Source organism: Giraffa tippelskirchi, chromosome 13 (genome assembly GCF_054371585.1).
Source record: "Giraffa tippelskirchi isolate mGirTip1 chromosome 13, T2T-mGirTip1v1.2.pri, whole genome shotgun sequence".
Classification (NCBI taxonomy): domain Eukaryota; kingdom Metazoa; phylum Chordata; class Mammalia; order Artiodactyla; family Giraffidae; genus Giraffa; species Giraffa tippelskirchi.
Genome location: NC_137287.1, coordinates 33,781,849 through 33,806,217, shown reverse-complemented (window position 1 = coordinate 33,806,217; position 24,369 = coordinate 33,781,849). Strand labels below are relative to the sequence as shown.

Here is a 24,369-nt window from a genome sequence, read left to right as displayed (position 1 = left end):
CTTGTCCTATTTACTTTTCTGAGTAAAAAGCCCCCTCCCCTCAACCCCCAAAGCCCACCCTGAGTCCAAGCCCCACCTCCCCCTGGTCCGAACACCCTCATCTCACCCCAGATGACGGGAGAAGCCCTCCTCCGTCTGCTCTCCACCCCCCAGACCAAAGGAGCTTCCGCAGGGATTCTTACCCCACCCCTGCACAGCACAGTCACTTGGGGAACTTTTTTTTTAAAATACCAGTGCCTGGGCCCACTTTCGAAGTTTGGATTCCTTTGGGCTCAGCTGTTAGAAGTTCGGTTTTATTTTGAAGTCCCTGAATGATGCTAATGTGAAGCCTGTGGTGAGAACCACTGTGTTAGAGCCGAGGCACCTCTGCCCCGTCTCTGGAGGTGTCCCACTGCTCCCCAGACAGCAATGGAGGGGCTTCCCTGGTGGTCCAGCGGTTAAGATTCTGCGCTTCCACTGCAGGGGGCATGGGTTCGATCCCTGGTCAGGGAACTAAGACCCTGCATGCTACACCATGTGGCCAAAACACTGAAAATATATTCAAAATAGGGATGGAATGAAATGGAATGCAATGGGATAGGACAGAATCCCAAACACAGCTCAACCATGAAGAACGTCCTTACCATGGACCAGGGGGAACCCCCAACCCACTTCCTCTGCCTCCTTCTCACCTCCCTAACTTCACCTGCTACCACCATCCCCCAACACGCCTTCCCTCCCTCCCTCAAACACCTAAGCCTATTCCCACCTCAGGGCTTTTGCACGTGCTGATACCTGCCTGGTTGGCTGTTTCCCCACATGAAGGGCTCCTCATTTGGGTCTCTGCACAAATGCCACCTCCTCCCAGAGGCCCTTCCTGTCTTTCCTACAGTAGCCCCTCCCAGCACCTTCCATCTCATGACCCTGTTTTCTTCACCATGTGAGTTTCTCATATGTGCCGCTGGTTCACACATGCGCCATCAGTTTCCATGTAACGGCAGGGATCTTGTCATCCATGCCCATGGACATGTTCTCAGACCCCAGCACAGTTTTCGGCACACAACAGGTGTTTGGTAAGTATTTATTGAATGAATGAGATTCGTTACAACTATGTAGTCAGTTCCTTGAGAACACACGTGCTCTCTCTTTGTCATTATTCCTTTTAGTTCCCATAGCTGGGTTTCTCACACTCAGAGCTTTGACAGGTGGGACTAGATCTTTCTTTTTTGGGGGGCGTCCCTTGCCCTGTGGAAGTTGAATAGAGGCCCTGACCTCCACCCACTGGAGGCCAGTAGCACCCGTCCCCAGTAATGACAACCAGAAACGTCTCCAGACACCCCCAAAGGCCCCAGGTGGGGAGGGAGTGGCGAATCTCCCCCAGTTAAGAACCCCTGCCCTGCAGTGTTGAACCCACTGAAAGCCTGAGAACAAATGTCCTTGGTCTAATTTGAACATCAAATCCAGCCTCTGGTGCAGTTTCCCGGTGTGACCAGCAGGTGGAAGCAGAGACCGCCCTCTCACCATCACAGTTTGCTCTCGCTTTGTGAAAACTTTTTCCTCTTTCTCCCCAGACTAGAAACTGATTTTTCAAAATGCACTCACCCACTGCCACGGGGCCTTTTGACCAATCCACTTTATTTGCACTTTTTAAGACTAGACAGAAAGGGAAGCAGCAGCAATGTTTTGAATCCAGAAGTGCTCTGGAATCAGGTAGATGTGAATTTCAGTCTCAATTGTACCCCTTTTCTCTCCTTAGCTTGGGGGTTTCCCTGGTAGCTCAGCTGATAAAGAATCCGCCTGCAATGCATGAGATCCCAGTTCAATTCCTGGGTTGGGAAGATCCGCTGGAGAAGGGATAGGCTACCCACTCCTGTATTCTTGGGTTTCCGTGGTGGCTAGGGAGACCTGGGTTCGATCCCTGGGTCGGGACGATCCCCCGGTGAAGAGAAAGGCTACCCACTCCAGTATTCTGGCCTGGAGAATTCCATGGACTGTATAGTCCATGAGGTCGCAAAGAGTTGGACACGACTGAGTGACCTTCACTCTCTTCTTAGCTTAGTCCATCTGTACCTCAGTTCTGACCTGTACGCACTTTGCACATCTCCATAGTCATCACCAACAGCCATATATTTCACCTGCCTCTGTCCTCAACAGTGTGGCAACTCAGGAAACAAGGGCTCGCTCTGGTGGGGTCAGCACCCCTAGTTCCTAGCATAAACACCCGGTCCTTGGAGGTTTGTTGAATGACTGATTGATGGGTTCACTGGACAATGCAGGTGCATAGTAAGCAATGACTCAATGGATGTCAGCCATGATGATGACCATGCCCGACTAAGGATGATGACTTCATGATGATGGCCATGCTCTGGGGAGGGGTAGGACGTCATAGTGAGGGCAGTGACGTCATGGCAAAAGTAATAACATCATGGTAGGGTGATGTCATGGTGAGGATGATGACGTTACGCAGTTGCTCTTAATGTTCTCATCTTACGTTCACACCAGTGGTCCCCAAACCTGAACCATCAGCCCTTCCTGAGGAGTTTCCTTAACAGGTATTTTATTTTGTTTTTAGCCATGCCATGCAGCAGGTGGGATCTTAGTTCTGAGATCAGGGATCGAACCCGCACCCCCTGCATTGGAAGCACAGAGTCTTACCCACTGGACCCCCAGGGAAGTCCCTCCTGGGGAGTTTCTTAAACCTGCAGCTCCCCAGGCCCTCTGCACATCTCATGACTCAGAATCTTACAGGAGCAGGTTCTCAACCTTAGCTGATGCTGAGTCATCAGAAGAGGTCTTAACAATTATCAACGCTTGGGCTGCCCCCCTGGAGATCATCAGAGCAGAGGTTCAGCCCTAGCATCAGGGGTTTAAGATGCCCTCGTGATTCTAATGGGCAGCAAGGTGACAGCCAGCAATGACATCTAACAAACTCCCCAGGTCAGTGTGATACCAAGGGTGGTCCCAGCCCAGGAGTGTCTGCATCACCTGGAAACTGCTTAGAAATGAGCCCCACCCAGACCCACCAACTCAGAGACCCCGGCCAAGTGGGCCTGGACTCCGGTGCACTGACATGTGAGCAGCACTGCCCCAGGGGAGTTCAGCCACTCAGCCACTCTGGGGGCCCCCGTCCCCATGGGCCAGAATATCAGGAGGAAAGAGGGATGGAATTTTCTGGAGGAGGGAGGAAGAGTTATTTATGATTAGTCCCCAGAGATCGCCCTAGCCATTGACCAACTCCTCGAGGACCTCTCAGCTCCCTATTCTAGACTGAACCTCCCTGCCACACAACAAAAAGCCAAACTACAGTGATTTTCACCCCAAAGGAGCCAAGTCTTCTCTGAAGAGCGTTCAGTGCCAATGGGGCCACGGAGGTGGGCACAGACCCCCAGCCAGGCCCACTGGGGCCACGCCAAGAAAACGCCTTCCACCTCCAGTCACAGAACTGCTATGGGGTGTTGTTATTTCACAGAAGAAGAGCTGTCATATGCCCCCAAGACTTGGCCTGTGACAGCAGACCTCCCACGCTTGCAGAAGCAGTCCACAATCCCCATTGCTTTAGAGGAGACTGTGTGTGTGTGTGCATGTGTGCACACGTGCTAAGTCACTTTAGTCGTGTCTGACTCTTTGCGACCCCATGGACTGTAGCCCGCCAGGCTCCTCTGTCCATGGGATTCTCCAGGCAAGAATACTGGAGTGAGTTGCCATGTCCTCCTCCAGGGGATCTTCCTGACTCAGGGATGGAACCCAGGTCTCCCGAATTGCAGGCAGGAGAATCATCGTACCAATGAAGCCTGTTCTGCTGAAGACTCAGGATGGGACCAGGTGAGCATGAGCCTGGCCGGGGTAGGTGAGGCAGGACACGTCCACCACCTGGCTGTTGAGGAGCTCATGTCTCTGCGGTCTTCCCTCCCCACCCCACCCCCCGCCCGGTTTCCCACGGGGCCTCCTGCCTGGTTCCAGGTCACAGGGAAGCCTGAAGCCCAGGGTCTGAGATGCAGCAACCTCCACACGCAGGATCCAGGTCGCAGCCAGTCAGCCTGAACCACCCAGAAAAGCTGCAATGTAGGAGAATATGCCTCTAGCTTGCTGCGTGTTTTTCCAACACTTACCTAACCTCTCTGGTCCTCCATTTCCTTAACAGAGAAGAGAGACTCATCCAAAGGGCAGGTGTGAGGATGCAGTGAAGCCAAAGGAAGTGCACAGAGGCTGAGTGATGAAGGGGGCGCTTTTATGGTCTCATGGGTTCGGGCTCCTCCAGTCCACAGACACACAGGTGCCTGAAAACAGCATCCCCCACGCCAAGCAGCACTAACATGACAGCCAGATGCGGAGCTCAGCCCACAACGGCTCTCTGGTGGTGGCCTCGGACCAAGAGGAAGCCGCAGCCCGCCAGGATGGTGTCCGTGAGCACCGGCCCCTCCGCCCTTGAGCCAGAGCCCCCCATTCAGATGGCCTGGTCCAGCCGCCGTCTCAGGCTGAGCACGCGGGCCGCCGCCAGGAAGGTGGCCCCGGTGAGCAGCTCAGCGACGCAGCTGACCCATCCCAGGGCCAGGGACCAGCCAAAGCGGATGTCCACCTGGTCCAGCAGGGTCTTCTCCTTCAGGAGACACAGTGCCTCCTGGAAGGCGGCGGCCGAGTAGGCAATGTAGACGCTGATGCCGGCGAGGGTCACCAGCGCTGCAGTGGGGACAGAGGAGAGCTGATGAACCCACCACACACCCAGCACCACCCCTCCTTCCTGCTGCTGCCCCGTCCTCTGTCCTCTCCCCTCCTGCCACTGGTAACTCCTCCCCATCCATCTTACGTGTGTGTGTGTGTGTGTGTGTGTGTGTCCCCTCTGTCCAGGGGATGTTCCAGGCAAGAATACTGGATTGGGTTGCCATGTCCTCCTCCAGGGGATCTTCCCAACCCAGGGATGGAACCTGTGTCTCCCCTAGATTGGCAGGCTGATTCTTTACCTCTGAGCCCCCTGGGAAGCCCCCATCCACCTCAGCTAGTGTTAATTCCTGGATGCCCTCCCTCCCACCCCTGAGCTGGCCAAACCACCCCCTCCCATGGTTTCACAGCACCTCACAGCGCTCCGTCACTGCCCAGGTCAGAACTGGAATGTTGCATCTATTTGTGAACCAGCTAATGTCCATCTGCCCCAGTGTGAGTCCCAGGGGGTCCGCCCTGGATTCCCCAGCACCCAGAACAGCACCCTGCACATGGCATGTCCCCGTCCCTATGTGATTAGGGCCCACTGTCCAGTCTCGTAGTCACCAGCCCTGGGTGGCTGTTTAAGCACTTTAACTTCAATGTACATCTCAGTTCCACATTGGCACCTGCCACGTGTCAAGTGCTCATTGCCTGGTTCATGGCAAATCAGAGAATTTCTCCATCAGGAGACTTCTCCTGGGGAGGCACCATTTGGAGAATTCATCCCTGGGCAAACTATTAATGCCGATATTCTTAATAATATTACAGTGGATGGAAGGGAGCCATATGGTATTCTCACCTACAGGCACTACTTTTGATGTTCCCTCCATGGATTCCGAGTGAGTGTGTCATCCCTGTTCTTGTTTTTTATTTTGTGTTGTTTATGTGACTGTGCAGGGTTTTTAGTTGCAGCATGTGGGGTCTAGTTCCCTGAGCAGGGACAGAAGGCAGGTCCCCTGCATGGAGAGCATGAAGTCTTAGCCGCTAGACCACCAGGGAAGTCCCTGTTCTTGTTCTTTTTTAAGGACCATTTCAAATGACCCAGGAAAATTCCCTAGTGGCTCAGTGGTTAGGACTCCGCACTTCCACTGCCAAGGCTCAGATTCAATCCTTAGTCAGGGAACGAAGACCCCACAAGCCACGCTGCCTGGCCAATAAATAAGGAAATAAGCAGGAGGCTATAAAACGACCAGCCAAGTGCTAGATCCCATCTTTGAAACCCAGCCATTGCCTAACTTGCCTGATTTTAATCAATCAAAGCAAAGCAATGTCTGTCAGGATGGCAGGTGTGCATGAGAGGGAGGATCTCCCACCAGCCCAGGACCCTGACCCTGAAGCTCTTGAGACTCGGCTTCTTTTGTGAAACAGTGAAGATGATTCTCAGGACCTGATCTCACCCCCAGGCTTCTCTCCTGGGACCTCAGACCCAGGGACCCTGGGCAGGAAACCCATTCACCCCTTCCAGCTAGGAGATCACAGAGGGGCAAACCAAGCCCCAGAGGCGATGGGGCCTCCCCGACCCTCCTTCCTTCTGGGGGATCATGCGCGGCCCCTCCCGGCACCCGGGGCCCCATGCCAGGAGGGCACCTACCTCCAAAGAGGAAGAGGGTCCCCGTGAGCACAAGGAGGCAGGAAGCTCGAAGGAGGAAGCTCAGAAAGCCCGTCATGCCCCCAAAAACCATGAGGATCAGGCTGAGCGGCAGCAGAATCACGAACGTCCCGTGCATGGCTTAGGGGAGACAGAAGGAGGTTACTAACATCCTTCAGTCAGTCAACAAACACCTACTGAGAACTTCCTGTGACCAGCACCCAAACGCTGGGGGGAGGCAGGGAAATCGCCACTATGACTGCTGATAATGATGATGATATGGGCTTCCTAGTGGCTTAGGGGTAAACAATCTGCCTGCTAATGCAGGAGACACAGGTTTGGTCCCTATCTGAGAGGATTCCACATGCCTCAGAGCAACTAAGCCCTTGCACTACAACTATTGAGCCTGTGCTCTGGAGCCTGGGAGTTGCCACTACTGAAGCCCGCGCTCTGAAACAAGAGAAGCCCTGGACCCACAACTAGAGAAAAGTCCGAGCAGCAACAAAGATCCAGCACAGCCTATGTAAATAAGCAAAATTATAAAAAATAGTCATGATAATAATATGATTAACGTGCTGTGCTAAGTCGCTTCAGTCATGTCCGACTCTTTGCAACCCTATGGACTGTATCCCACCAGGCTCCTCTGTCCATGGAATTCTCCAGGCAAGAATGCTGGAGTGAGTTGCCATGCCCTCCTCCGGGGCATCTCCTAACCCAAGGATCGAAGCTTCATCTCTTATGTCTCCTGCACTGACAGGTGGGTTCTTTACCACTAGCGCCACCCGAGAAGCCATTAAAATGATTAATAGCCACAGTTATCAAAGCTCAGTTATGCCAGGCTTTGTGCTGCCTAAGTATCATCTCATTTAAATCCCATGCACCCTATAAGTATTGTCCTTGTTCGTTCGCTTATTCACTCAGCACATGTGTATTCAGTACCTGCTGGGTGCCAGGCTCTGTCCCTAGATTGGCAGATTCATAGGCAAATTCACCAAGACTCCTGCCGTGTGGGGTCAGCAGTGAACAAGTAAGTGACGAAGTTGAGAAATCGTGACAAACGCACAGGGGAGGGCGTGAACAATGCTGAGAAGGGGGCGGGGCAGTGGCTCTACTGCTGAAGTGACAAGAGAGCAAAGACCTGAAGGAGGCGAGGGAGGCAGCCGTGCAGGAGAGGCAAGAACTGAGGGACCACAGGTGAGGATGGAGCAGGGGGGGAGTCAGAGATGGGAGGGGGTGTGCCCAGTGGGGCTTCCTCCGGGAGAGCCAGCGAGAGTGGCTGGGGGGAGTGAGAGTGAGGACATGGGGAGCGGAGAGAGTTCACAGCAGCTCACGTGGGGCTCGGGGCTCCGGAGCCGTGGGGAAGATTTTTAATTTCTCTCCGAATGAGAGGGCTTCCCTGGTGACTCAGACAGTAAAGGATCCGCCTGCAATGCAGGAGACCTGGGTTCGATCCCTGGGTCGGGAAGATCCCCTGGAGGAGGGCATGGCCACCCACTCCAATATTCTTGCCTGGAGAATCCCCATGGACAGAGGAGCCTGGTGGGCTACAGTCCGTGGGGGCGCAAAGAGCCGGACAGGACTGAGCGACTAAGAGCAGCACTGAATGAGATGGAGGCCCCCAGACAGTCTTGAGGCACAAGAGACAAGGAGTTTAACTTCAGTTTCTACAGGTCCCTCTGGTCGCTATATTGAGAGGAGCCAGCAGAGGGGTGTAGTGGGTTGAAAGAAGGCTCCCAAGTTCACGTCCAGACTTCATTTTCTTGGGCTCCAAGATCACTGCAGACGGTGACTGCAGCCGTGAACTTAAAAGACGCTTGCTCCTTGGAAGAAAAGCTATGACCAACCTAGACAGCATATTAAAAAGCAGAGACATCAGTTTGCTGACAAAGGTCCGTCTAGTCAAGGCTATGGTCTTTCCAGTAGGCATGTGCGGATGTGAGGGTTGGACCAGCAGGGAACACCGCCAGAGAGGATGCAGGAGTTCACATCCGGAAGGGTCTGCCCCAGCCATGCCCCCACCCCCCTTCCCAGCCACTGCAGGCTGAAGAGTGACAGGTAGTGTGCGTGGGGGAGGGGAAGGCGGGGACTGAGCCCAAGAGAGGAGGGGGAAGCCAGACAAAGAACCACTCGGAAAAGTGCCACCAGCATCCATCCCCTCCCCGTTCTCTGTCCCCAAACGGCATGTCTTTTGTGAGTTGCTTCATTCCTCAGAAGCTCCGTTTTCACGTCCTTCAACTGGAGGTCATGAGATGCGGTTCGCTCTATTACCATAAGGACAATATGCGTGGAGGAAATGGAGAGGCCCATAGAGCCCGCAGTAAACAAACCATGACCCCACCAACCATGAAGATGATGAAGGTAATCATCCGGTCTGCTTTCCCCTGTGATCACACCCCTTGGTCTGCAAGCCCCTAATTGTCACCAGCCTTGGCGAGTCAAGGAAACAAGGCTCATCTCCTTCCTGGGGCTGTCACACGACAAAACGTGATTCCAGGGGATGGGGACCTGGGGCCTTTCCTCCTTTGCTCCCTCTCTCTTTTCCTCCCTTTCTTTCTTAAGGAAAGATCTTGGCAAGAAAACATAACAGCTGGTGTGAAAACCTGGTTCTGTTAAGACCTGTCTGCTGCATGGCACTGCAGACACTGGCTGAGAAATGAAATCATTTCTCATTTAGAAATTAATGAGGTTTCCCAGAGTTAGTTCATCCCCGCAGCCCCACGTGTGAGCTCCCCAGACACGCTGCCGGCTGAGTTCCTGTACATGTTCAATTAAATATCTGGACGAGAACAGGGCTCCCCCCGGGAGAGTTGTAACATTTCCTGCTGAAATTTGGTTTAGTACTTTTTTGTTAATGTGTCTTGGTCTTTTGTTAGTTTTTGATTTTCAGGACTGCTGTCTGGGGACATAAATATTGATTCTGAGTTCTGTTCTACTTGGAAAGTTCCCTGTCTCCAGGTAGGTACATCTCACTCTGAAACAAATGTCTGTGGGCCCCATAGAGCCTAGGGATCAGCAGGGGACAAGATCTCTGGCCTTACGGAGATCACAGTCCAGGAAGGAGACAGACTCTCAGGAAAATAAAGGGGATGATGACAGACCAAGTGTCACAAAGGACATGAGCGTGATGATGTGGAAAAAAACAAGGAGGCCACTTCTATAGCTGAGATGGCTGTTTTAATTTCCTAGAGCTGACATCATAAATTACTACAAACTAGGTGTCATGTATGGATGTGAGAGTTGGACCATAGAGAAGGCTGAGCACTGAAGAATCGATGCTTTCAAACTAGGGTACTGGAGAAAACTCTTCAGAGTCGCTTGGACAGCGAGGAGATACAACCAGTCAATCCTAAAGGAAATCAACCCTGAATATTCATTGGAAGGACTGAAGCTGAAGCTCCAATACTTTGGCAACCTGATGCAAAGAGCTGACTCGTTGAAACAGACCCTGATGCTGGGAAAGATTGAAGGCAAAAGGAGAAGGGGGTGGCAAGGGATGAGATGGTTAGATAGCATCACCGACTTAATGGATATGAGTTTCAGAAAACTCTGAGAGATAGTGAAGGACAGAGGAGCCTGGCATGCTGCAGTCCATGGGGTCGAAAAGAGTCAGACATGACTTAGCAACTGAGCAACAACAGCAGATGTCTTAAAAGCAGGAGGAATTTATTCTCTCACAGTGCTGGAGGCTCTAAGTCCAAAATCAAGGTGTCAGCAGGAACTTGGTCCCTCCAGAAGGCTCCAGGGAAGACTCCTCCTGCCTCTTCCAACTTCTAGTGGTTGCTGGCAAGGCCTGGAGTTCCTTGGCTGGTGGTGGCATCCTTCTGATGTCCACTTCCATCTTCCTATGACCTTTTCTCTCCTCTGCAATTCTCCTTTTCTTATGAGGACACATGTCATAGGATATAGGTTAGTCCACAATGATCTTGAGAGCCTTAATTATATTGGCAAAGATACTTTTTCCAAATGAGGTTCCATTCCCGGGTACTGGAATCTGTTAGGACATGGACATATTTTTCTGGAGGGTGATACCCTTCAATCCACTACAGCGTTGGGACTTTCCCAGTGGTCCAGTGGTTAAGACCCCACACTTCCAATGCAGGAGCCTGAGTTTGATCCCTGGTCTAGGAAATAAGATCCCACATACTGCATGGCAAAAATGAAAGAATCGATGAACCCAATCCACTACAGTGTTTACAGTAGGAGCACAACACAGGAGACCTAAGATTACCATCTAGAATTACTAATGGACTTCCCTGGTGACTCAGTGGTAAAGAGTCTACCTGCCAATGCAAGAGACACGGGCTTGATCCCTGGTCCAGGAAGATCCCACATGCCTCAGAGCAACTAAGCCCATGCACAACTATTGAGCCTGTGCTCTAGAGCCTGGGAGCCTCAACTGTTGAAGCCTGAGCACCCTAGAGCCCGTGCTCCACAACAAGAGAAGCCACCACAATAAGCCCTTGTGCCAAAACTGGACCAAAGCCCTGAACAGCTCTGAAGACCCAGAAGAACCATAAATAAATAAAATTATTAAAAATAATAATAATAATCGTGTTGGAGATCAGGAAGACAACAAAGATGCAGTCCTGGTACTCCAAGGAGCCACATTCTGGTGACAACAGATTCGAAAATTCACAAAAAATATAAAAATCCACTTCCTTACCAGGTATAATAGGATTGAATATCTCTGAGGATCTCGTGGAGTCTCCAAGTCACACTGACAAGGTTTGAAACTAAAGATAGTGACATTTTCCCCTTTGGGAAATGGTTCCTGAGACTTTCTTCTTTTGCTAGCACTTCTGACGTTGTTGCAGAATGATACCTCTCTGCTCTTTTAGCTTCTCTGTTTGATCACATGGACCACAGCCTTGTCTATCTCAATGAAACTAAGCCATGCTGTGTGGGGCCACCCAAGACGGATGGGTCATGGTGGAGAGGTCTGACAGAATGTGGTCCACTGGAGAAGGGCATGGCAAACCACTTCAGTATTCTTGCCTTGAGAACCCCATGAACAGTATGAAAAGGCAAAAAGATAGGACACTGAAACATGAACTTCCCAGGTCAGTAGGTGCCCAATATGCTACTGGAGATCAGTGGAGAAATAACTCCAGAAAGAATGATGGGATGGAGCCAAAGCAAAAACAATACCCAGCTGTGGATGTGATTGGTGATAGAAGCAAAGTCCAATGCTGTAAAAAGCAATATTGCATAGGAACCTGGAATGTTAGGTTCATGAATCAAGGCAAACTGGAAGTGGTCAAACAGGAGATGGCAAGAGTGAACGTTGACATTCTAGTAATCAGTGAACTAAGATGGACTGGAATGGGTGAATTTAACTCAGATGACCATTATATCTACTACTGTGGGCAGGAATCCCTTAGAAGAAATGGAGTAGCCATCATGGTCAACAAAAGAGTCTGAAATGCAGTACTTGGATGCAATCTCAAAAACGACAGAATGAACTCTGTTCGTTTCCAAGGCAAACCATTCAACATCACGGTAATCCAAGTCTATCCCCCGACCAGTAACGCTGAAGAAGCTGAACTTGAACGGTTCTATGAAGACCTACAAGACCTTCTAGAACTAACACCCAAAAAAGATGTCCTTTTCATTATAGGGGACTGGAATGCAAAAGTAGGAAGTCAGGAAACACCTGGCATAACAGGCAAATTTGGCCTTGGAGTACAGAATGAAGCAGGGCAAAGGCTAATAGAGTTTTGCCAGGAGAACGCACTGGTCATAGCAAACACCCTCTTCCAACAACACAAGAGAAGACTCTACACATGGACATCACCAGATGGTCAACGCCAAAATCAGATTGATTATATTCTTTGCAGCCAAAGATGGAGAAGCTCTATACAGTCAGCAAAAACAAGACCGGGAGCAGACTGTGGCTCAGATCATGAAATCTTTATTGCCAAATTCAGCCTTAAATTGAAGAAAGTAGGGAAAACCACTAGACCATTCAGGTATGACCTAAATCAAATCCCTTATGATTATACCGTGGAAGTGACAAATAGACTTAAGGGACTAGATCTGATAGACAGAGTGCCTGATGAACTATGGACAGAGGTTCATGACATTGTACAGGAGACAGGAATCAAGACCATCTCCATGGAAAAGAAGTGCAAAAAAGCAAAATGGCTGTCTGAGGAGGCCTTACAAATAGCTGGGAAAAGAAGAGAAGCGAAAAGCAAAGGAGAAAAGGAAAGGTATTCCCATCTGAATGCAGAGTTCCAAAGAATAGCAAGGAGAGATAAGAAAGCCTTCCTCAGTGATCAATGCAAAGAAATAGAGGAAAACAACAGAATAGAAAAGACTAGAGATCTCTTCAAGAAAATTAGAGATACCAAGGGAACATTTCATGCAAAGATGGGCTTGATAAAGGACAGAAATGGGATGGACCTAACAGAAAATGAAAGTGAAGTCACTCAGTCGTGTCCGACTCTTCGCGACCCCATGGAGAGTGTAGCCCACCAGGCTCCTCTGTCCATGGGATTTTCCAGGCAAGAATTCTGGAGTGGGCTGCCATTTCCTTCTCCAGGGGATCTTCCCAACCCAGGGATTGAACCCGGGTCTCCCACATTGTAGGCAGACACTTTACCATCTGAGCCACTAGGGAAGTCGGAACTAACAGAAGCAGAAGATATTAAGAAGAGGTGGCAAGAATACACAGAAGAACTGTATAAAAAAGATCTTCACGACACAGATAATCACGATGGTGTGATCACTCACCTAGAGCCAGACATCCTGGAATGTGAAGTCAAGTGGGCCTTAGAAAGCATCACTACGAACAAAGCTAGTGGAGGTGATGGAATTCCAGTTGAGCTATTTCAAATCCTCAAAGGTGATGCTGTGAAAGTGCTGCACTCGATATGCCAGCAAATCTGGAAAACTCAGCAGTGGCCACAGGACTGGAAAAGGTCAGTTTTCATTCCAATCCCAAAGAAAGGCAATGCCAAAGAATGCTCAAACTACCACACAATTGCACTCATCTCACACACTAGTAAAGTAATGCTCAAAATTCTCCAAGCCAGGCTTCAGCAATACATGAACTGTGAACTTCCAGATGTTCAAGCTGGTTTTAGAAAAGGCAGAGGAACCAGAGATCAAATTGCCAACATCCGCTGGATCATCAAAAAAGCAAGAGTTCCAGAAAAACATCATTTCTGCTTTATTGACTATGCCAAATCCTTTGACTGTGTGGATCACAATAAACTGTGGAAAATCCTGAAAGAGATGGGAATACCAGACCATCTGACCTGTCTCTTGAGAAACCTGTATGCAGGTCAGGAAGCAACAGTTAGGACTGGACATGGAACAACAGACTGGTTCCAAATAGGAAAAGGAGTATGTCAAGGCTGTATATTGTCACCCTGCTTATTTAACTTATATGCAGAGTACATCATGAAAAACGCTGGGCTGGAAGAAATGCAAGCTGGAATCAAGATTGCCAGGAGAAATATCAATAATCTCAGATATGCAGATGACACCACCTTTATGGCAGAAAGTGAAGAAGAACTGAAGAGCCTCTTGATGAAAGTGAAAGAGGAGAGTGACAAAGTTGGCTTAAAGCTCAACGTTCAGAAAACTAAGGTCGTGGCATCTGGTCCCATCACTTCATGGGAAATAGATGGGGAAACAGTGGAAACAGTGTCAGACTTTATTTTTGGGGGCTCCAGAATCACTGCTGATGGTGACTGCAGCCATGAAATTAAAAGACGCTTACTCCTCGGAAGGAAAGTTATGACCAACCTAGATAGCATATTTAAAAGCAGAGACATTACTTTGCCAACAAAGGTCTGTCTAGTCAAGGCTATGGTTTTTCCAGTGGTTATGTATGGGTGTGAGAGTCGGACAGTGAAGAAAGCTGAGCACCAAAGAATTGATGCTTTTGAACTGTGGTGTTGGAGAAGACTCTTGAGAGTCCCTTGGACTGCAAGAAGTTCCAACCAGTCCATCCTAAAGGCGATCAGTCCTGGGTGTTCACTGGAAGGACTGATGTTGAAGCTGAAACTCCAATACTTTGGCCACCTCATGAGAAGAGTTGACTCATTAGAAAAGACCCTAATGCTGGGAAGGATTGGGGGCAGGAGGAGAAGGGGATGATAGAGGATGAGATGGTTGGATGGCATCATGGACTCCATGGACATGGGTTTGGGTGAGTTTCGGGAGTTGGTGATGGACAGGGAGGCCTGGAGTGCTGCAATTCATGGGGTCGCAAAGAGTTGGACACGACTGAGCAATTGAACTGAGCTGAACTGATGGCTCAGTGGTTAAAAATATATATATATATCTGCCTGCAATGCAGGAGACACAGGTTAGACCCTTGGGTTGGGAAAATTCCCTGGAGAAGGGCATGGCAACCCACTCGAGTATACTTGCCTGGAGAATCCCATGGACAGAGGAGCTTGGTGGGCTACAGTCCATAGGTTACAAAGAGTCGGACATGACTGAGCACGCACACACCTCTCTGCTCTCTATAACAGAAAGTCTATTACTTCGTTAACTACCCCAGGGCTTTCTGACCTTGCAAGCATTCTGGAAGCCTGCTCTGCCCATAAAGCTATTATTTGAACAGTGCGATAATGGATCGTTCACGCAGTTATTCTTGGCATGAACATCTTGGCTTTTCTCTGGGTTTGCAACAAAGCATTTCTGAATCGAAAAAATCTCTTGCACCTGGGTACCTATTTGCTCCTAATGAAAAAATGACCTGTCAACATTATTATATTATATTAATTCTATTATTATATTATATTAATTCTACCTGGTAATCTTAGTTCTCAAGTGTTGACCTCCTACTGCGGGCAGTGGAGAAGAGCGGGACTCTGAACCCAAGAAACAGGCTAGGAATTTTTCTTCCGGTCTCAGCACACTCACATTATACTGAAATTACCCTCGGTGTAGCATCATTCTAAGAGAGTAGAAACTGCTTGTGTTCAAATTCCAGATCAACCAGTTACCGTGCAAACTTTGGTCACTTATCCAACCTCTCCGTGCCTTGGTTTCTTCATTTGAAAAGTGAGGGGGATAAACAGCACCACCTACCTCATGGGACTGTTGTGGAAATTAAATGGATTGAAACACGTGAAGACCTCAGGACAGAGTCTGGCACACAGCACCTTCTCTGTAAGCACTGACTGTTATTTTTTCTGCTCTTCAACCACTCCACAGAAAGGGTGTCCCCACCTCCCTTTATTCCATGCCCCTGTTCTATTTCCTTTGTTACACCTACTACTATTTGAAGCCATTTTATGTTTATTTATTCACTGGTCACCAGGTGTTTATTATCTGCCTCCTGCACTAGACACTAAGCTGTATGTGGCAAGCACCCCGCCAGTCTCACCATGTTTTATCCCCCACATTAAGTAAAAAAAAAAAAAAAAGGAGTTTGCAATGACTAGCCCCATTTTAGGGCAGGAGGAAAAGGGGATGACAGAGAACGAGATGGTTGGATGGCATCATGGACTCAATGGACATGAGTTTGAGCAAACTCTGGGAGATGGTGAGGGACAGGGAAGCCTGGTGTGCTGCAGTGCATGAGGCTGCAAAGAGTTGGACACGACTATGCCACTGAATAACAACAACAAAGCCCCATTTTACAGATGAGAAGCCTGAGGCTTAGGGAGGTAACACGACTTAGGAGAAGGAAACAACAACTCCCCTCCTGTTTTAGGTAACCTAAGCTGGATTCTTTACCATCCCTGAGTGACTAAAACAACAACTATGCTGGAAGCTTTGCTTATATGATCTCATTTCATTTCAAAGCAGCCCATTTATTTTTTAAATTTATTTTTCATTGAAGTAGAGTTGAATTACAATGTTACATTAATTACTGCTGTACAGCAAAGTGACTCAGTTATACATATATATATATATATACATCCTTTTTCATATTCTTTTCCATTATAGTTTATCACAGGATATTGAATACAGTTCCCTGTGCTATACAGTAGGATCTTGTTGTTTATAAAACAGCCCATTTATGGAAGCAGATGACTGGCCAGAAGTCACACAACTGTTAAGGGAGACCTTATCTAAGATGTGGTTGACCCCGCCCCCCATCTTGCTGAGAGAGGCACATGACTCAGCCTGGCCAATCAGCACACTTCTTGCCCTCGGCCACACTGATTGGTTCAGTCCTGGGCATGTGATCCAATCTGATCCAATGAGAGACCTACCTGGAGTTGCAGAATGATTGGGCAACAGTCTCCTTCTATTTTGGTTGCTGAGACTGGAGAGATTTAGTTGAAAGCAGAACCCAAACAGAGGCAAAGCCCAGAGAGAAGAAGAAAGAAATTGTGTTTAACTCTTTAGATCCTGAGGGGTCTTGAGCTTTTCAGTTCCCTGGGCCAGGAATTTCATGTTTGTTTCAGCTAGTATGATTTGGGAGCTTCCGGTGGTTCAGGGATAAAGAATCGGCCTGCAACGCAGGAACCGCAGGAGATACGGGTTTGACCCCTGGGTCGGGAAGATCACTGGAGGAGGACATGGCAACCCACTCCAGTATTCTTGCCTGGAGAATCCCATGGACAGAGGAGCCTGGTGGGCTACAGTCCATAGGGTCACAAAGAGTCAGACACTGAAGCAACTTAGCATGCACGCACAGTATGATTTGAGTTTCCATCACTTACTTTCAAACGGCTGATACGGCCAGCCTGGGTGGCTCTAAACTGTGGCTCTTTTATCTAAACTGTGCTGGGACTTCCCTGGCAGTTCAGTGGTTAAGACGCTGAGCTTACAATGCAAACGGCAAAGGTTCAATCTCTGGTCAAGGTGCAGCAGGGCCAAGCAGCACATGCCATGCAGCAGGGCCAAGAAAATATTTTTAAAATATAAAAGTAATAATAATAAACTGTGCTGAATTTGAAGACTGCCTCTCTTTGCCAAAAAGAATCCCAGTCCCTAGCCAGGGAACCAAACCTTTGACATCCCCAGAGCTAATCAAGAAGATAAACTATCCAAGCAAGGCGGATTTTTACTGGGCACAGAAGTAAGCTGCCCGCATGGGTTTTCTTGGAGGAAAAATCAATATAAGAAACCTCGAATAGCCAAAGCAATCTTGAGGAAGAAGAATGGAACTGGAGGAATCAACCTGCCTGACTTCAGGCTCTACTACAAAGCCACAGTCATCAAGACAGTATGGTACTGGCACAAAGATAGAAATATAGATCAATGGAACAAAATAGAAAGCCCAGAGATAAACCCACGCACCTATGGACACCTTATCTTCGACAAAGGAGGCAAGAATATTCAATGGAGAAAAGACAATCTCTTTAACAAGTGGTGCTGGGAAAACTGGTCAACCACTTGTAAAAGAATAAAACTAGAACATTTCCTAACACCGTACACAAAAATAAACTCAAAATGGATTAAAGATCTAAATGTAAGACCAGAAACAATAAAACTCCTAGAGGAAAACATAGGCAAAACACTCTCCGACATAAATCACAGCAGGATCCTCCATGACCCACCTCCTAGAATACTGGAAATAAAAGCAAAAATAAACAAATGGGACCTAATTAAAATTAAAAGCTTTTGCACAACAAAGGAAACTATAAACAAGGTGAAAAGACAGCCTTCAGAATGGGAGAAAATAATAGCAAATGAAGCAACAGACAAACAATTAATATCAAAAATATACAAGCAACTTCTGCAGCTGAATTCCCGAAAAATAAACGACCCAATCAAAAAATGGGCCAAAGAACTAAACAGACATTTCTCCAAAGAAGACATACAGATGGCTAACAAACACATGAAAAGATGCTCAACATCACTCATTATTAGAGAAATGCAAATCAAAACCACAATGAGGTATCATTTCACACCAGTCAGAATGGCTGCTATCCAAAAGTCTACAAGCAATAAATGCTGGAGAGGGTGTGGAGAAAAGGGAACCCTCTTACACTGTTGGTGGGAATGCAAACTAGTACAGCCACTATGGAGAACAGTGTGGAGATTCCTTAAAAAACTGGGAATAGAACTGCCATATGACCCAGCAATCCCACTGCTGGGCATATACACCGAGGAAACCAGAATTGAAAGAGACGTGTGTACCCCAATGTTCATTGCAGCACTGTTTACAATAGCCAGGACATGGAAGCAACCTAGATGTCCATCAGCAGACGAATGGATAAGGAAGCTGTGGTACATATACACAATGGAATATTACTCAGCCATTAAAAAAAATACATTTGAATCGGTTCTACTGAGATGGATGAAACTGGAGCCCATTATACAGAGTGAAGTAAGCCAGAAAGAAAAACAACAATACAGTATACTAATGCATATATATGGAATTTGAAAGACGGTAACGATAACCCTATATGCGAGACAGAATAAGAGACACAGATGCATGGAACAATTTTATGGACTCTGAGGGAGAAGGTGAGGGTGGGACGTTCTCGGAGAATAGCAATGAAACATGTATATTATCATATGTGAAACAGAACACCATTCCATGTTCGATGCATGAGACAAGGGCTCAGGGCTGGGGCAATGGGAGGATCCAGAAGGATGGGATGGGGAGGGAGGTGGGTGGGGGGTCCAGGAGGGCGAACACATGTAAACCCATGGCTGATTCATGTCAATGTATGGCAAAAACTATTGCAATGTTGTGAAGTGATTGGCCCCCAACTAAAATAAATAAATTTATAAAAAAAAAAAAAAAAAGAAAAATCAATGGTTCTTGCCATACACCCTCAGGTGGGTCTGTCTAGAAGGCTGACTCACAGAACATGCTGCTTGTCATTTCGCCTCTGTCCTCTGTGACTCTTCTGCAGGTCCAAAAAGGAACACGGCCTCTTCGTGTAATAAAAGAACTTGGCCAACATTCAAAACTCTTTCTGGGGATAAAGAGATTCTGGGAAAAAGCTGTCTCTGGGGGTGATTTTCAGTGAGCACGAGGTCTGAAGGGCCAGCCTCCTCTCTGATGATACAATGGTAGTAAGGGCAGCTAATGCTCAGGGTACACTTGTGGCCAGACACTGCGTGAGGCTCTTCAAATACACTCTCTCATTTCATCCTTGACTGTTCTAATAAGGAGAGATGGGAGTTATCTTCCATTTGCCCATGAGGGAACTGAGACTCTGAGGGGTAGAGGAATTTGCCCAAAGCCATCATGTACGGATGTGAGAGCTGGACCATACAGAAGGCTGAGCACTGAAGAATTGATGCTTTCAAATTGTGGTGCTGGAGAGGACTCCTGAGAGTCCCTTGGACAGCAAGGAGATCAAACCAGTCAATTCTAAAGGAAATCAACCCTGATTATTCATTGGAAGGACTGATGCTGAAGATGAAGCTCCACTACCTTGACCACCTGATGTGAAGAGCCGACTCGTTGGACAAGACCCTGATGCTGGGAAAGATTGAGGGAAGGAAAAGGGATGACAGGATGAGATGGTTGGATGGCATCACCGAGTCAATGGACATGAGTTTGAGCAACTCTGGGAGATAGTGAAGGACAGGGAAGCCTGGCGTGCTGCAGGCCATGGGGTTGCAAAGAGTCAACACAACTGAGCGACTGAACAACAACAACATGCCTAGTTGGCAGTGAAGCTGGGAGTTAGACCTGGGGCAGAGGGTGAACAGATGCACAAACTGTGGACGTGGGTTTTGCCTGTTTCTCAAAACCCTGGACCATGTTAGGGCTTCTGCATTATCAAGCTTCACAAAGAGGCCATACCAGTGCTGACTGTGGTTAGCCATCCAGCATACCTACTGATGTGATAAGTAGGCTGAAGGCCAGCATCCAGCCCCACAAAGGGCCACAGATGTGACTGTGTCTAAAAGAGGCTGGAAGGAACGGTACAGAGGACTTGTGTGTACTGAGCACTTAGTACATGTCCAGCATGTTTACATCAAATCATTATCTGATGCAACAGGGAGATCACGCAACACCCAGGCCTTAAGCGGGGTGCCAGGTAAAGGTCCATTTTTTCATCCGGCTAGTTCGTGGAATCCTGACCCCACACCCCTTTAGGGTTTTGTTATCTCGTTTGGATAAATATGGAAGCTGAGGCTCAGAGAGGTTAAGACACTAACCCCAGAATCACAGAGGGTCCTGGTAAAGGTCTAAGCTGGGCTTTGACTTCCAGCCCTCAGTTTACAGGCAAAAATTCTTGATTATTCTTCCCCACCACCACCACCCGCCATGGGAAAATCCTCTTGTTTACTTGATTAAACAAATAAACAAAAAATAAGCTGGGGCTTCCCTGCTGGTCCAGCAGCTAAGACTCTGCATTCCCAATGCAGGGAGCCGGGGTTCAATCCCTGGTCGGGGAACTAGATCCTTCATGCCACAACGAAGATCCAAGATCCTGTGTATCACAACTAAGACTGGGCACAGCCGAATAAATACATTTTTAAATTTTGAATAAATAAGCCGCATAGGCACAATTTTACCGTGCAAAGAGACACCCAACTTTGTTTTAAGGCTGTTGTACCTGATACAGCATCTCCTGGTTACATTCTCCAGCCTTCTCTGTGGACCAGAGCGATCCATTCAGAAGCCTGCTAGCTAACACATATTAGGAGTTTTTGAACGGGAATTCCTGATGATGCTTGAAATGCTCTGAGGACACCCAGAGGTCTTCCTGGTGCAACTTGGAGCTGAGGACAGAGTTCGTAAGATCCCTTCCTTTCCTCCACGCCCACCCCCCTCATATTCCAAGTATCTAGCGGATATTTCCTTCAGTGGGACTTCACACAGTGGTGTGCTGGTTGTGGTTTAGTCGCTAAGTCATGTCTGACTCTTGTGACTCCATGGACTGTAGCCTGCCGGGCTCCTCTGTCCATGCAATTCTCCAGGCAAGAATACTAGAGTGGGCTGCCGTTTCCTTCTCCAGGGGATCTTCCCGACCCAGGAATCGAACCCAGGTCTCCTGCATTGCAGGCACATTGTTTACCGACTGAGCTACCAGGGCAGCCCATGGTGTGCTGGAGATGGATTATATGAGCTGTTGTTCTGTTGCTAAGTCCTGTCTGACTCTTTGTGATGCCAGGGACTGGAGAACACCAGGCTCCTCTGTCCTCCACTATCTTCCGGAGTTTGCTCCAATTCATGTCCATTGAATCAGTCAACTGTTAAGTTTTCAGGAATATGCAGAGCCAGTTGACGTCATGTTGACAGCTTGAAATTGACCGCAGTGGGAATATTTACTCCACAGAGATTGGCAAATGCCACAAATCAAGATGCTCCCCTCCCCGAGAGAGCCAATTGTTAAGCATTTTCCAGCACACCAGTGGGCTTCAGAGAAGCAGTCTGGTTCACTCATGTACTCATTTATTCATTCAACAAACATGGATTGAGTTCCACCTCTAAAAAATAGTTTGCATTCACTCTCACACCTGCTCAGCCAACCTTGGCTCATGGGCTACTCTGTGCCAATGCTGTGTGTGCTAAGTCACTTCAGTCATGTCCAGCTCTGCAACCCTATGGACGTAGCCCGCCCAGCTCCTCTGCCCATGAGATCATCCAGCCAAGGGTACTGGAGTGGGTTGCCATGCCTTCCTTCAGGGGGTCTTCCCCACCCAGGGATCAAACCCACATCTCCTGCATTGGCAAGCGGGTTCTTTACCGCTAGCACCACCTGGGAAGCCCAGGCTCTGTGCTAAATACTGAGATTCCAGCTGTGGCAAGAGAGACATGGTCCCTGCTGGCTTGGAGCTCGGTGTCTAGTGAGGGGGGTCAGCTTTTAACTCTAAAAGTGTCACACAATCTGTTCTGTAAGTAAGAACTGACCAAGTCAAGCTGGCAGGATGGGAGCAGGAGACTCCAAGTGGAGGCAACAGCATATTCAAAGTCTCTGTGGCAGGAGGAAACACGGCACCTTCCAGGAACTGGTGCATGGCCAACACAGCCGGAGAGGAAAGAGCAAAGGGGAGAGTGGAGCTGGAGAGGGACCCTGGCAGCCCTACTGGGCCATGCCAGGGACTTGTCTTTATTCTAAGAGTCCCATCCCCAGCCCTCAGTAAGTCTAATCATAAGCTGCCCATACTTTTCAAGGTCTGTGGAACTCAGTCCTCATTTCTTCATCATATCCTTTCTATGGTACCTCTCTCGCTAGATGTGTTTCCTCTTTGGAAAAGTAAAGATTAAGATGGAGATGACAAGAACTTTGTAGGAAGGCTGTGGGGATTAAATGAAGGCCGAAATGAAAAGCGTTCAGCTCCAGGTCTGGCCGGCTGTGAACTGAACTACGACTCTGAACTTCCCTCCTCCCTCCAGTGTTTATTCAGCCCCTTCGCTTTCCCGAATTCTGTCCTCAAATCCTGCTGCCTTTCTGACTTCGGAGCACCGTGCCAGGCACTGGGAAGTAAGCCAGGAACAACAGACACAAGGTCCCTGGGGATGGGGAGCTGTCCCTTTGCCTCCTGGTTTTCGTCTCTTGGATCTTTCAGTCAATATTTACTGCATCCTTGGTGCTGCCAAGCGCTTATCCTCAACAGCGAGGATGCAGCGAGGGCTTACCATGGGGTGTGCCAGTCAGCTCCCCAGGCCGGTTAAGGTGTCTCCTCGGGCTCCAAGTCACCCTCCCCCGTGCTGCTTGCCACTCTGAAATAGAACTGCGCACTTCCCCCTCGGTCTCGCCGGCTAGCCCCTGCGCCCCCTGAGAGCTCGGCCTGGGGCTTGGAGCGCAGCACCCCGATGCATAGCGCACCGAAAGCCTGCAGCCAACGTTTGTCGAATGAATCCCCAACCACACAACTTCACGCATGGAGCCAGAGGGCCCTGCCTCCTTCTCCTAAACCCCTTCCCCCGCTCCTGCCCGTGTCAGAGGCCACTTCGGCCGCCCTCTCCTCCGCAGGGCCCCTGCCCACTGTTTGAATAAAAACTCCCAAACTGGCATCCAGCCCCGGATTCCCCCATCTCACCCTCCCTGAACTCACTGAGAAGTTGTCGGCTTGAGTCGCTGACGGTCACGTTCTCCTGCCAGAAGGGGTTCATCAGCGGCGCGCACGGGCTCTGGACTGGGTGGGGCAGAGGAATCGGTGGACTGAGGGCCCCCGGGGATTCAGACCGGGCCCGCGCCTTCGCCCCCACGTCCCCCCTGGATGTCCCACCCGGGGAGTGTGGGGGCGCGGAGCAGCTGTGGGCTGAGCGGGGCACCTCTTTAGAGGGGCGATGGCAGCCTCAGGACCCCGGCCCACCTCCCGTTCGGCCCCGGACCTCGCGTTTTGCGGGCTCCGGGGCTTGAGAGCCGAGTGCGCGCCAAGCAACAGGTCCGGCCACCGCCCGGGCTCCCCGGGTGCCCCCTTACCCCGGCAGGTCCGCCAGAGGCCGGAGTGCGAGCTCAGAGGTTCGAGCTGGCTGCGGTTGGCGGCCCCTACCGGGCCCCGCGCCCCCGGGCTGCCCCGCTCCAGGCGCTCGGTGTCGATGATGTACCAGAAGTCCGTGCCGATGGCCGCCGCCAGGAGCACGAAGCTGAGTGCCCCGGTCAGCGCCGCCGCGCCAGCCAGCGCGCCCAGGTGCACCCGCATCGCCGAGCCGGGACCCAGCCCGCCGCCTGCGGCTCCCAGCGCCCGCTCGCGCGCCCCGGTTCTGGGAGCCAGAACTGGGTCTTGGGGACCTCGATCACTCCCTCCACCCCTGGCTCCGCCCCTCAGCCCCTCACCTGCACGCTGGGACCTGCACCGCCTCAGACCCCATCCCGGTCTAAAACCCCACCTCGATCAACACGCTCAGCCCAGCGCACCCTTTCGCTCCCGCTCAATTGCTCCCAGACTCTCCTCCCTCCTATCCGCTCCCTCACTCTCCACGCATCCCAGCTGTTCCCCGCTCGGCCGGGCCTCTGCCGTTCCTCCCAGCCCCCCACCTCCACCCCACCAACCACCCCCAGCTCAGGGAGTCTGCCCTCAGACGCCCGTCCCACAGCTCTGGGCTCAGTGGACGCGCGCTCCTCCTCTGTGTACAGCGCAGGGGCGCCCAGCACAGAGAAAAGGGCAGGGTGGTGCGGGGGCGGAGGGCGGTCTTCCCACAGACGAGGGTGGGGAGGGGTGCGTTAGGGGCGGGGGAGTAGGAAGGTCAGCTAGCACCTGTCCTGTTTGCAGGTCATCCTCAATAGCCTCTCCCTCCAGCTTCAGCCACCCTTTCTCCAAAA

General features: G+C 49.9%; 1 protein-coding gene and 1 long non-coding RNA gene across 4 annotated transcripts; one reads left to right on the top strand and one right to left on the bottom strand.

Moving 5' to 3' along the window:
• Window positions 1–1,046: 1,046 nt before the first annotated feature.
• TMEM114 (transmembrane protein 114) lies at window positions 1,047–24,179 on the bottom strand. Of its 3 annotated transcripts, none has more exons than XM_081559324.1 (4): window positions 23,530–24,179; window positions 23,159–23,239; window positions 6,269–6,406; window positions 1,047–4,656 (listed from the first exon to the last, which is right to left on the bottom strand). In XM_081559324.1, the coding sequence occupies exons 1-4, from the start codon at window positions 23,747–23,749 to the stop codon at window positions 4,424–4,426; spliced, it is 672 nt and encodes a 223-aa protein (XP_081415450.1). In that variant the 5' UTR covers window positions 23,750–24,179; the 3' UTR covers window positions 1,047–4,423. The 3 variants fall into 3 exon arrangements, with proteins under 3 accessions (XP_081415450.1, XP_081415452.1, XP_081415451.1); XM_081559325.1 differs by lacking the exons at window positions 1,047–4,656; window positions 6,269–6,406 and adding exons at window positions 9,910–10,142; window positions 22,011–22,108; XM_081559326.1 differs by lacking the exon at window positions 6,269–6,406.
• On the top strand, window positions 7,410–10,443 carry LOC145533004 (uncharacterized). Its single transcript, XR_014073754.1, has 4 exons — window positions 7,410–7,459; window positions 8,189–8,320; window positions 8,477–8,623; window positions 9,139–10,443. It is a non-coding gene; the product is annotated as an uncharacterized LOC145533004 (long non-coding RNA).
• Window positions 24,180–24,369: the final 190 nt, after the last annotated feature.